The sequence below is a fragment of the Vitis vinifera genome, chromosome 19 (genome assembly GCF_030704535.1).
Source record: "Vitis vinifera cultivar Pinot Noir 40024 chromosome 19, ASM3070453v1".
NCBI classification, from domain to species: Eukaryota; Viridiplantae; Streptophyta; class Magnoliopsida; order Vitales; family Vitaceae; genus Vitis; species Vitis vinifera.
In genome coordinates, this window is record NC_081823.1 from 11,196,678 (window position 1) to 11,211,082 (window position 14,405).

Here is a 14,405-nt window from a genome sequence, read left to right on the forward strand (position 1 = left end):
AATTCGAAATATTGAATTAAAAAGGATGATTCAGGAATCATATTGGGAATTAATAACATAAATGCATAAATTTCTAAGATTATGTTTCTTTCCCGAAAATATTAGGAAAAAAATTTATAAAAATAAATTTGAGTTTTTACTAGCAAATTCCTATTAATATGGTAAAAAATAATTTGAATTTTGACTTAGTATGGTAAAATATTTAATTTTAAAATCAGGTTTGATACTATTTCCCTTAAATTATATGCTTTCTCTTATAGACACGTGAGATATTGGTTGTCAAGGAGCATGATAAGCACAAAGCCTTTGATATATAAATGAAAGAAACTAAACATCAAGTCACTCCAAGAGACAAGAAAATTACAAGCATGTTGTCATTGGATAGGCATTTGTTTTCATTTGTGCTACTTGTGTTTCTTATTCGTTTGTGTGATGGGGGTCCTGGGGTTTTCGAAAAGAAAGCGGATGTAAAGATCATCAATGGCCTTGAAGCTGGCGTAGATCTTAATATCCACTGTAAATCCAAAAACGATGACCTTGGCACTCATGTCCTGGGCTTTGATCAATTCTTTGAATTCCATTTCCGACCAAACTTTTGGGGGACTACCTTATACTTCTGTAGGTTCTGGTGGGAAAGTGAATCCCATTGGTTTGACATATACGTTCAGAAGAGGGATGTAGGCCGATGTAACAAGAAGTGCTGGTGGTTGGTGGGAGCAGCTGGTCCTTGCTTACTGAATGATAAAATTGGAGTATACGATATTTGCGACAACTGGAATGGTGATGGTTCAAGTCAAGTAGGGATAGGAAACGACACAGCTAGAATCTACAATGACTCCAAATATTTGGAGGGCAGTGAGGAAAGAGGGAAATGATATCATCATTTCCTTAATAACGTTGTCTATCATCAATGTTGTGCAATTAATGAGACAAAAGTTTCATCAAAATAACAAGTCATAAAACATTGTCATAAAGACCTCGCCTTTATATAGTTGAAGAATATTATCATAGAGAAAGAGTTAAAATCAATGGAAAAATATTATTCATCGATGATGACTTAACTTAATAACTTGTGTAAAAGCAATGAGAGCATATATATCACAAGAAAATATTCAAATGTATACGTAGCTTCAGGTTATGAACTATTTATGTATAAATTTCTAGTTACAAATTATAATTAAAAGAAATTAAAGAAATTAAAGTCAATATCTTTCATAGCTTCAGGCCATGATTATTTTGTCTCAACAAGAAAATATTTAAATTTGTACATAGCTTCAAGTTATAAACTTTCATTATATAGATTTATACATAGCTTCAGGATATGAACATTTATTTATTTATTTTATAATAATTAGGGATCATATACATAACTTCTGGTCATGTATTTGTAATTTTGTAATTTTTCCCATAACTTTTGGATATAGGAATTGCACATATTTTTCATAACTTCTGGTTATAGGGATTACACATATTTTTCATAACTTTTGGTTATGAATTTACCCAATAATTTATAATTATCCCATAACTTCTGGTTATAAAGATTATACATATTTTTCAGAATTTTTGGTTATGAATTTACCTTATAATTTATAATTTATCCCATAATTTCTGGTTATAGGGATTGTACATAGTTTTGTATTCAAATAAAATAAGTGAAAATAGAGAGTCAAAGAGTAATAAAGTATAAAATCATGATATAAGTTTATCACATACCTTTTTGTAAGAAAGAAAAGAGAAAAGTCTTTCTATTTCTCTAAAGGGAAGAATGTCTTTCTATTTCTCTAAAGAGAAGAACATCTTTCTTTTTCTCTGAATAGTGAAAAATCTTTATATTTCATTTGTAGAGACTATTCATGCTGATAACGTGTTATAAAACAAAGTAAGAGAAGAAGAGAGAAAGAAAAAAAGAATATAATGCACGGGAAAAATCTCTAGAATTTCATTAGGGGTCTCTCCCTTTTATAGGGAGTTACAAAAGATATTTATGGATGATCATCCACAAGTTACCATTGTCGTATATAATCTCATATTTTATAACAACTAGATTTTTTTTTCCTTAATAAAAGAATGACAAATCAATAATATATTGTTAATTTTGGGAATTAAACTACTTTTTAAACAAACTTTAAAATGAAAAAAAAATGTGTGGACTTAAATTTTTCATGCATGTTCCCACTTAATGACGAGACTTGCTTTTATTGCAAAAAAAAAAAAAAAATGAAAAAATGAAAAATTGGAGTTACTACTTATTTTTGTTTATTTTAAAAATGGAAAACAAAATAAGGAATAAAAACCCTAATGTGACTCTTTCTTGGAGGAAAGACAAGTCTACTAAAAATCAAGTCAAAGTTTGAGGGTTTGGTTACTCACCGGGAAGGTATCATAAGATAACAACCCTATAAGCACTAAAAAGATATCTATTATACAAGTGGAGAGAATTAAGACAATTAATTAGTAAATTATGGATGTCATAAAAGAATAATGCAAATTTACATGCAATAATGCAATGGTGAAATGAGATTATAAAAATATATAAAATTGATACATGAGATATGTATAAAGGTGGAAATAACAAGGAACACTATAGCTTGAATTAATGTTTTGAAAAAGCAAGGGATGCTAAAATTGTTTGATTAATGTTTTGGAAAAACAAGGGACACTATAGTGATGGAAACAACGCTCAACCATTAGAACCTCTCAAGTGCTTATCCAACGCTCAAGCACCCAAGGTGCTCAAAGGTGGTTAAGTGTACTCAAGCAATCATCCAAAATTTGCCAAAATATGACAAATTGTTTTTGAAAAATTCACAAGTATTCTTTCTGGTAAATTCTAAATACCGATCCCCTAGGCTTGTAGCCTTATATAAACCATCTTTTAACCCATTTTAGGGTTGGACACTTTAAGAGAATTAACAAACTTGCCCTATCATTCACAATCTCTCAAGAAAGATTTCATATAATTGACTTTTGGGTTGTTAAAAGGACCTGCATCTCCTTAGATGCAGAGAGGAATCCACTAGAGAATTGAAAATGCTACATCATGGACATGGATTAAAGTATAGGTGCTAAAGAGTAAGTCTTTAGGGTAAAGCGGTTAGGTAAAACTATGTACTTTGATCTAAAATAGTAGATTGTAGATTAGGGGCCTTAAACCCCTTGGTTTTTTTTTTTTTTTTTTTATCTCCATGACTAATATGGGGGTTTTCCATGTAAAAAAATTCTTATATCCCTTACTTGATTTTTCTTATTACTTTGATCATTGATTACTTTAATTATCCTTATTATCTCACAAGTTTAATTAGGTATAAGTTTTTTAATCCTTAAATTGTGATTTTTTAGGAAACACTTATTCACCCCCTCAAGTGTTACCCTATTGAGTAAACAATTTTTCAATTGGTATCAAAGCAGGGTACTATGAGTATATATTGTGATAACTCTAGTGCCATTAACATTTTCAAATATCCTATTATTCATGCACGTACTAAACAATAGACATATGTTATCATTTTATTAGGGATTTAGTTTAAGATAAGGTCATTTCTCTAGAGTTTGTCTCAACAGAACATCAATTGGCAAATATTTTCACCAAACCCCTGGATTCTCATAGATTTGAATTCCTTAGGAAGTCCTTAGGTATATGATTAATTGAATAAAAGTTAAAAGGGTATAAACCTAATGATTTTTGTGTTTTGTCTATCTTCTTTCTTTGGTCTATCCACTTTTCCTTCTTAGGGTATTGTTTTGATATCCTTTTTACTTCCCTTATTAATATGAATTTCAATTTCTCCAGTGTTAGGCACGAGAGAATTGTACTAAATCTACAAGAGTTGATGTTATTCTTTCCTAGGATTTTGTTAATCACTTTTGAGTTAAAGAATCAAGATATATAAAAATCTTTGTATAATGGGTTTTCTAAAATAAAATATATAGTTGGTAAGTGATCCATAGAGAATCTTCTTTAAGTTTAACTAATAAAGTAGAGTTTGTCTTTCTTTGAAAAAAACTAAAGTCTAGCCTAATTCTTTTTCATTCACTTGTCTTGTTTGTCTAAGTTCAATATTCATGTTTCCTGAAGTGATAAAGCTTTCTTAGGTTCTAGGCTAAAATAAACTCTTATATTATTTCCAAGATTAATCTTCCCAAGTTAATATTCCTTGATCACTTGCAAAATTTGGAAACATCTCCCTAAGTGGAATAAGGTAACCATATATGAACAATAACCCACCTTCACAGATATACCTTACATTGACAGTGAAAAACTGTCAACGAAGGCTTTTTTTCTTGTAGTGCATTCTAAAAATAAAAAATAAAAAATAAGGAAAGGAAAATTTATGTTGTATGTAGATCAATGAAAACATAAATCCAAAGAACTTGGTACAAATTGATTGGATGTGAATTCATTAGATTAAGGCATACTTAGTGGCTTCTAGAAATTAAAATTCAAAATATGAAATTAGATAGTAAGTTGTTTTCTCTTGAAAATCAACGCCAATTGAATTCTTCTAGATCCTTATACTTTGCTTGTTATTAATCTAATTTCCAAACTAAGATCGTGATTAACCTTGTTCTTTGGATTTGAAATATTGATTTTGTATTGGTTGAAATATATTCTTTGTGCATTTTACTTGGTTTATTGCTATTCTCTCTAATTTTACAAGTTATTTTTTTTTTATTAAATCTTGCCCTTAGATGATTTTCATTGCTCCTTACTTGTTTTCAAGGTACTCTCAATTTCTTTTCAGACTACCAATTGTATGTTTCTTCATCATTTTGGAAGGCAATGAGAAAAGAGGGAAATGATATTATCAATTATATATCAATTGTTACTTGTGCTATGTATGGTGAAAATAAATCCATGTAGATCATTTTCCTTATTAAATAATATCTACATTTGTCACTATTTTGTTTCAAGAAGTGATAATATAGTTCAAAAAACATTTGCCAAAGTCTATTACATCGTGCCGCATTGTAAATTTTAGGAGGTTTTTGTTTCTTTCGCTAATGGGACTGCTATCTGAGGCATTAGCTTCATATATGACTCTCATTGTCCCCCAAGAGGTAATGACATGTATCCATTTTACCTTTGAAATAAATATAAAGGGGATCAAAGATGCAGCCTGTTAGAGGTGTTTTCTCTAACATTTTCTTTTTTAGAGATTTAGGTACGTTTGGTTTTTGGAAAATTCCAAGGCTAAAGGAAATAAAATACAAAAGAAAAGTAAAAGGAAAGAAAAAGTGAAAGAAAATAAAAAATAGATTAAATGATAATAAATTATTTTTATTTGCTACTTGAAACTCAAACATGCATAAGTTATTTACTAGTTTTAATTATATTTGATTTTCTTTGGTATTTTCCATTTAACAATCTAACAGAAAAAATTATTTTCCTTTTAACATTTTTTTTCTTTTCTTAATATTTTTCGAGAACTAAAAATTAACTTAGAAAATAGTAATTTTTTAAGTGTATGATAATTATTAGCATATTAATATTTTTTTTCTCAAGTCCTACTTTTAAAGAGATTTTTGTTCATTTTAAAATATTAAAATTATCATTATCTCTAATATAAGCATATTTAAATATGATAAACTACTTTCACTCCTGTTTCTTCCACTCATTAAATATAAAAATTAAAAATTAAACATGATTTCAAAAACATAACAGGCCTTTTCTAAGTTGGTGTTTGATAAACCAACTTAATAAGTTAAAGTGACTTAATAACTTAATTAGAGTCATTAACTAAATTAAGTATACTTGGTAAAATAACTTAATGACATGAGTTAAAGTTAAAAAAAACTTTAAATAATTAGAAAAATAACAAACTTATTTTTAAGTCCATATCTTTATTTTACATTTTTACTCTTTTTGTCGTAAATACTATTTTTCACAGAAATTTATATCTATAAATCTTGAATTTAATTTAAATTATGTTATCAATAAAAACTAATTCATTAAAGTTATTAAGATAGATTTATCTAATTGCAATATTCAAGATGGGTTCATTTGAAACTAATAGGTAAATTGTTATTCTCAAATTTAATTTAAATTTTCTTATCAAATATGGTAAAAGAATACTAATATGTAAATTGCATTATGAGAAATAAGAAAGAAATTAAAATATTTTAATTTTCTTATTTATTTTTAAACCAAGTGTAGTTTTCAATATTTCACATCTTTTTAATGAAAAAAAACTATGTAAAGTAGTGGATAAATAAAAATAAATAAATTTTAAGTCAAAAGATTTTTTCTTCTTCTTCCAATTTTAAGCTTATCTTCAAAAAATTGATAAGTCATTTATACTTTTATTGCATATTTTAAAATTTGAAAAAAAAAATAAACACTTGCCATTTCATTTCCATATACTTAAAGTAGAAACATGAGCATAAATGTCCTAAGCGAAGTAAAATTAATAATTTTGTTTATATTTTATTTATCCAATCTTTTATTGTAAAAGATAAGGTGAATGTTTTTGGATAAAAAAAACAATTGACGTGGCCTTTTCCTAAATCATCATTATATTACAAAAATGATAAAATATGCCTTAAGAATCGATATGATTTGACATCTTACTATTGATTGTGTAAGATTTTGAGACACAAAAGAGGTTAATGGAGTCTCAATAAATTCGAAATATTGAATTAAAAAGGATGATTTAGGAATCATATTGGGAATTAATAACATAAATGCATAAATTTCTAAGGTTATGTTTGGTTCCAAAAAATATTTGGAACAAAAAATGTTAAAGAAAATGATTTTCTCATATTTGATTTAACGTTAGAAATATAAAAGAAAATAAAATATAATTAAAATTAATTTGAAATTTATATATATATACTTAATTTTTTTTTATAATAGGAAGAAATAAGTAAAATCAGTTTGAAAAAACTTATAAAAATAATTTTTTTTTAAATTATTTGTCACTATTTTGTTTCAAGAAGTGAAAATATAGGTCGAAAAACATTTGTCAAAGTCTATTACATCATACCGCACTGTAAATTTTAGGAGGTTTTTGTTTCTTTCGCTAATGGGACTGGTATCATGAGGCATTAGCTTCATATATGACTCCCATTGTCCCCCAAGAGGTAATGACATGTATCGTTTCACCTTTGAAATAAATATAAAGGGGATCAAAGATGCAGCTTGTTAGAGGTGTTTTCTTTAAAATTTTCTTTTCTAGAGATTTAGGTATGTTTGGTTTTTGGAAAATTCCAAGGGTAAACAAAAGAAAATAATTAATAAATAAATATAAAGGGGATCAAAGATGCAACCTGTCAGAGGTGTTTTCTCTAACATTTTCTTTTTTAGAGATTTAGATACGATTGGTTTTTGGAAAATTCCAAGGGTAAAGGAAAGAAAATACAAAATAAAAGTAAAAGGAAAAAAAAAATTCAAGAAAAATAAAATATAGATTAAAATGTAATAAATTATTTTTATTTATTGCTTAAAACTCAAACATGTATCCTTTTCACATTTGAAATAAATATAAAGGGGATCAAAGATGCAATCTGTGAGATGTGTTTTCTCTAACATTTTCTTTTCTAGAGATTTAGATATGTTTGGTTTTTGGAAAATTCCAAGGGTAAAGGAAAGAAAATACAAAAGAAAACACCTCTTACAACTGCATCTTTGATCCCCTTCATATTTATTTCAAAGGTGAAACGGATACATGTCATTACACCATTTTCTTTTCTAGAGATTTAGGTACATTTGGTTTTTGGAAAATTCCGAGAGTAAAGGAAAGAAAATACAAAAGAAAAAAAAAAGTCAAGGAAAATAAAAAATTGATTAAAAGGTAATAAATTATTTTTATTTACTACTTAAAACTCAAACACGCATAAGTTATTTACTAATTTTAATTATATTTTATTTTCTTTGGTATTTTCCATTGGACAATCAAATAGAAAAAATCATTTTACTTTTAACATTTTTTTTTCTTTTCTTAATATTTTTCGAAAACTAAAAATTACTTCAGAAAACACCAATTTTTTTTTAAGTTGATAATAATTATTGGCACATTAATATTTTTTCTCAAGTCCTACTTGTAAAGAGAATTTTATTCATTTTAAAATATTAAAATTATCATTACTTTAATATAAGAATATTTAAATATGATTAAAAATTAAACTATCGCTTCTGTTTCTTCCACTCATTAAATATAAAAATTAAAAATTAAACATGATTTCAAATACACAACAAGTCTTTTCTAAGTCGGTGTTGGATAAACCAACTTAATAAGTTAAAGTGACTTAATAACTTAATTTAAGTCATTAAATAAATTAAGTATATTTGGTAAAATAACTTAATAACATGATTTAAAGTTAAAAAAAAACCCTTTAAATAATAAGTAAAAATAACGAACTTATTCTTAAGTCTATGCCTTTATTTTACTTTTTTACTCTTTTTGTCCTAATTACTATTTTTTTTTATAGAAATTTATATCTATAAATCTTGAATTTAATTTAAATTATGTTATCAATAAAAACTAATTCATTAAAGTTTTTAAGATAGATTTATTTAATTGCGATATTCAAGATGAGTTCATATGAAACTACTAGGCAAATTGTAATTCTCAAATTTAATTTAAATTTTCTTATCGAATATGGTAAAAAATACTAATATATGAGAAATAAAAAAGAAAATAAAAATCAATCAAAATATTTTAATTTTCTTATTTATTTTTAAACCAAGTGTAGTTTTCAATATTTCACATCTTTTTAATGAAAAAACTATGAAAAGTAGTGGATAAATAAAAATAAATAAATTTTAAGTCAAAAGATTTTTTTTTTCTTCCAATTTTAAGCCTATCTTCAAAAAATTAATAAGTCATTTGTACTTTTATTGCATATTTTAAAATTTGAAAAAAAAAAAATTAAACACTTGCCCTTTCATTTCCATATACTTAAAGTAGAAACATGAGCATAAATTTCCTAAGCGAAGTAAAATTAATAATTTTGTTTATATTTTATTTATCCAATCTTTTATTGTAAAAGATAAGGTGATTTTTTTTTTTTTAAAAAAAAACAATTGATGTGGTCTTTTTCTAAATCATCATTATATTACAAAAATGATAAAATATATCTTATATGATTTGACGCTAGGGTTGACATCTTACTATTGATCGGGTAATATTTTGAGATACAAAAGAGGTTAATGGAGTCTCAATAAATTCAAAATATTGAATTAAAAAGGATGATTCAGGAATCATATTGGGAATTAATAACATAAATGCATAAATTAAGATTATGTTTCTTTCCATAAAATATTAGGAAAAAAATTTTATAAAAATAAATTTGATTTTTTACTAGTAAATTTGAATTTTGAATTTTGACTTAGTATGGTAACATATTTAATTTTTAAATATGTTACTAAAATAAAATTTTGGATGATTCCTATTAATATGGTAAAAAATAATTTGAATTTTGACTTAGTATGGTAACATATTTAATTTTAAAATCAGGTTTGATACTATTTCCCTTAAATTATATGCTTTCTCTTATAGAAATGTGAGATATTGGCTGTCAAAGCATGATAAGCACAAGGCCTTCGATATATAAATGAAAGAAACTAAACATCAAGTCACTCCAAGAGACAAGAAAATTACAAGCATGTTGTCATTGGATAGGTATTTGTTTTCATTTGTGCTGCTTGTGTTTCTTGTTCGTTTGTGTGATGGGGGTCCTGGGGTTGTCGAAAAGAAAGTGGATTTAAAGATCATCAATGGCCTTGACGCTGGCACAGATCTTAATGTCCACTGTAAATCCAAAAACGATGACCTTGGCGCTCATGTCCTGGCCTTTGATCAATTCTTTGAATTCCGTTTCCGACCAAACTTCTGGGGGACTACCTTATACTTCTGTAGGTTCTGGTGGAACAGTGAATCCCATTGGTTTGACATATACGTTCAGAAGAGGGATGCAGGCCGATGTAACAAGAAGTGCTGGTGGTATGTGGGAGCCGATGGTCCTTGCTTACTGAATGATAAAATTGGAGTATACGATATTTGCGAAAACTGGAAGGATGGCGGTTCAAGTCAAGAAGGGACTGGAAACGACACAGCTAGAATCTACAATGAAATATTTGGAGGGCAGTGAGGAAAGAGGGAAATGATATCATCATTTCCTTAATAAATTGTTACTTGGGCTATGTAGGGTGAAAATAGTTCCAACTAGACATTTTCCTTAATAACATCTACAATATTCCACGAGAAAATCATCAATTTTTGTTCCATGCAAATTTTTTAGGATATATTGTTTCTTCACTAATGGAATTGGCATTGTGGCACATTAACTTCATATATCACTCCTCTTGTCCCTCTTGTCCCTCAGAGGTAGATGACATGTATATGCCTTTTACGTTTGAGATAGATGGGAAAAGGTCAGTCCCATTCCCTATATTATGGCCAGAAGGGACTTTTGTGCATTGTCACGTTTAAGACTGCTAGTGGGAAAGCTATGAGTTCGCACCTCGCTTCCATATTATTCATAATAAAGTAAAATGTGTACCGACGTGCAAAGGGGCTAAGATAAATCTTAAATAAAAGGGGCAAAGTGCTTCCAAATTTTCGGACAGATGCAGCACCGGAGAAATATAGTGGAAGGGGAAGATGTAGCCTGCCCAATATTTTCACAAAAATTAGGTTATTCTCTCATGCATTTTCTTTTCTACCCTAATGAATATGTTTGGTTCCAGAAAATTTGAGGAAAATGTAAGGAAAATAAAATAGGAAAAGAAAAGTAGAAAGAAAAAAAATAAGAAAAATAAAAACAAATTTAAAGTCAATAAATTATTTTTATATACTAATTCGAACTCTTCAATATAAAAATTAAATAATTTAAAGATACATAAATATGTAACTAATTTTAATTATATTTTATTTCATTTTGTATTTTTTTATGGTAAAACTAAACATGAAAAAAATCATTTTCCTTGGATTTTTTTTTCCTTACTATTTTCCAGTAATCAAACAAAATACATGGTAAAATTAAACTCATATTAATTTAAGACAATTATGACAGCAAATGAAGTAAAGAGACTTTATTTTCTAGGTACAAGATAAGACAATGAAATACACTTTTAAGAGAATTCTCCTCTTTTAACATCTCTAATTAATTTTGCAAAAATTTACAATTTCTCTATCCATATCTATAATCTATAATCTATATGAGAGAAGAATCCTTGAACTATGTTTGGTTCTCAAAAAATTTCAAGAAAAATGTAAAGGAAAAACAATAAAGAGAAAAAAACTAAAATAGATTTATAGTCAATTATTATTATTATTATTATTATTATTTGTTACTCCAAACTCATTTCACTAGAACTCATTTATATAACTATTAAATAATTTGAAAATGTATAAATTTGTAATTAATTTTAATTATATTTGATTTTTTTTATAGTCTATAATAAAGCCAAATGTAATGGAGTCATTTCTTTTTCATGTTTTTCTTTCCTTAATATTTTCTTGGCTCCAAATATAGAATTATTTCCAAAAATATCTATTTAGAAAAAGTGTTTATGATACCCTATTTGGAAAATAATAAAATTAAGAATTTATTTATTTAAAATAAATTTATCTCCACAAATTTCAATGTACTATATATTACTCCTCTATAGATTTCCTAACATTTTCTTTTTATTTTGACAACAATTATTATGGAGGAGACTCTAAATTAAATTAGTTCTCCTACTTTCACTCCCTTTACGATATCCTAAGAATATTTATCCCTTATCTTCTTACAAGGTCATGATATGTTACCTATTTTGTAAGTTTGAAAAGAAATCATATCATAATGATTATATTGTATTTAACTTATTATAAGTAAAAAAAAAAAAAATCAGATTTCTAAAAAAATTAATAATATATTGTCAATTTTGGGAATTTTATTTTACTAGATTTTTTTTTTCTTAATAAAAAATGACAAATCAATAATATATTGTTAATTTTGGGAATTAAAATACTTTTTAAAAAACCTTTAAAATGAAAAAAAAAATGTGTGGACCCGAATTTTTCATGTGTGTTCCCACTTAATGATGACACTTGTTTTTATTGTAAAAAAATGAAAATTTGAAAAATTGAAGTTACTACTTATTTTTGTTTATTTTTAAAATAGAAAACAAAATAAGAAATAAAAACGCTAATGTGACTCCTTGGAGGAAAAGACAAGTCCACTAAAAATCAAGTCAAAGTCCAAGGGTTTGGTTACTCATTGGGAAGGCATCATAAGATAACACCCCTGTAAGCACTAAATAGGTATCTATTATACAAGTGGAGGGAACTAAGACAATTAATTAGTAAATTATGGATGTCATAAAAGAATAATACAAATGTATGCGCAATAATGCAATGGTGAAATGAGATTATAAAAATATATAAAATTGATACATGAGATATGTATACCGATGGAAATAACAAGGGACACTATAGCTTGAATTAATGTTTTGGAAAAACAAGGAACACTATAGCAATGGAAACAACCCTTAACCATAGAAACCGCTCAAGTGCTTATCCAACACTCAAGCACCCAAGGCACTCAAAGGTGGTTAAATGCACCATCCAAAATTTGCCAAAATATGTGTGGATCCTCCATTTTGTCCTCCTAGCACATGTCCTATTAGGTATTTGTTTGGTACTTTACAACAATTACCTAGTGGCCCATTACTACTCGTGTAGCTTATCTTTTCGAAGCCACCTTGGGAACTTTGGTTGAGGGATTTATCTAACTCCATTGTGACTCTTGGCAGCCCTAATTTAGACTTAGGCCCACTTAGGCACCCTAGGCCCATTTAGGTACACTTGGCCCACTTAGGTTTACCTAGTCTTGCTTAGGTCACCTTTTTGGCACGTCTTGCATGTTTCACGTGGCTTGCATGACTTGCATGGCTCGTTTTTGTAAAATCACATGACTTGACTTTTTATTATATTTTTGTTTATTTTATTTATTATCTTGTCTATTACCTCCTCGATTTTATTTTCCTATTATTTTGTCACTTTTCTGTAATACTTGTCCTTATTTATTTTAATTTAAAATCTTGGTTTAAATGTTTTTTTATTACTATTATTATCATTATTATTACTTTTACTCATTATTATTATTATTATTTTATTTAATCTATTAACTTTGAAATTTTGTAGGAAATGTATGGAAGGTGTGCACGGTCACATTGAAATTGATATTTGGAATGTGGGATTTCATTGGATGCATAATCATTGGAGATGGAATAGATACCATATTGAGATTGGAAGATAGGTGTGGATGTTTTGGGAGAGTTTAAGCAAAGGTGGCTCTAGGAGATAAGGAAACAATTGAAGACTGACACGGCTAGGAGAAGGAGATCGGAGTTTGAGTTTTTTTTTTTTTAGAAAGGAAGACAAGTGAAAGTCCACAGTTGCATACGGAGAGCAATTTTTGGGGATATTCATGCACAAAAGGGATTTTTGGTTTTGGAAGGTTTACGAATCTCTTTGAAAACTTTGAGATTGTTTTTGGATAAGGAGGCTCTCTTTAGGAAGATATCATGGAGAGTTTGGAAGGGAGGTTGGACTTGCTATTCCAAAAAGGAGATGTATGTGTCTGCAATAAAGGGTTTTGGAGGAGAACACAGGCTAAAAATCAAAGATAAGAGGGTCGACTGATCTTTTTGGGCAAGAGGGGGGATCATGATAGATTTTTTTTCTCTAAAAAAATGACTGGCACTAGGCATAGCGAAAAAAGGCATTCTCTAACGGATCACGCACCATGGAAGATATAAGAAGGCTCCCACACAATTACATACTGGGAGGAATGAAGAATCAAGATAGAACATGGCAGTTTTTGGAAGTAGATTATCACCAGATTTTGAGAATGGTATACATGCTTTCAGGAAATTTTCAGATGTGAGATGATACATGTTTCTGAGAGGGTTTGGGAGGAGGCTACAGATTCCATTGAGGTCTTTTTACAGTAGGCCCAACATCCAATCACACGACCAATTTTTTTCCAAGGAAATCATTACCACACGAGGATGCAACCGCACCATTGCATTCTCTAGAGAGAGCATTCATGCATGACACTTTGGATGGAGGAAGGGGTGTGTTTAGGGCAAGATATAGAGGAAGGAGGAGGTCGTTCATGAAGAAAACAACTTCATGCACTCCCATGGAAAAGAAAGATGTTGCCACTTTAAGGATCCACCATGGACAACCTACAGAACACACACTGCATCCTAAGAAGAGAAAGGTCTTCACACATTGCCGATCAAAGAATGATATACCACTGCTAGATTCATGCACATATCCTGATCTGCTATGATATTTGGAGAATTCCCATCACCATGCATCAAGATTCCAGAAAACCGACATATGTAGGACCTCCATGAGCGGTTTTTAAACCATTATTGACTTGGAGAGAGTATCATCTCCATTTATTAT

General features: G+C 28.2%; 2 protein-coding genes across 2 annotated transcripts; both read left to right on the forward strand.

The window, feature by feature from the left end:
- Positions 1-362: 362 nt before the first annotated feature.
- On the forward strand, positions 363-941 carry LOC104877646 (S-protein homolog 5-like). Its single transcript, XM_010646408.3, has one exon. It carries the CDS (start codon positions 369-371, stop codon positions 873-875), a length of 507 nt encoding a protein of 168 aa, XP_010644710.1. The 5' UTR covers positions 363-368; the 3' UTR covers positions 876-941.
- Positions 942-9,603: 8,662 nt separating this feature from the next.
- On the forward strand, positions 9,604-10,089 carry LOC104877683 (S-protein homolog 5). Its single transcript, XM_010646454.3, has one exon. The coding sequence runs from the start codon at positions 9,604-9,606 to the stop codon at positions 10,087-10,089; it is 486 nt and encodes a 161-aa protein (XP_010644756.1).
- Positions 10,090-14,405: the final 4,316 nt, after the last annotated feature.

Bases quoted from the DNA above. Each gene is read 5' to 3' on its own strand.
- LOC104877646 (XM_010646408.3), top strand. From the start codon at position 369: ATGTTGTCATTGGATAGGCATTTGTTTTCATTTGTGCTACTTGTGTTT.
- LOC104877683 (XM_010646454.3), top strand. From the start codon at position 9,604: ATGTTGTCATTGGATAGGTATTTGTTTTCATTTGTGCTGCTTGTGTTT.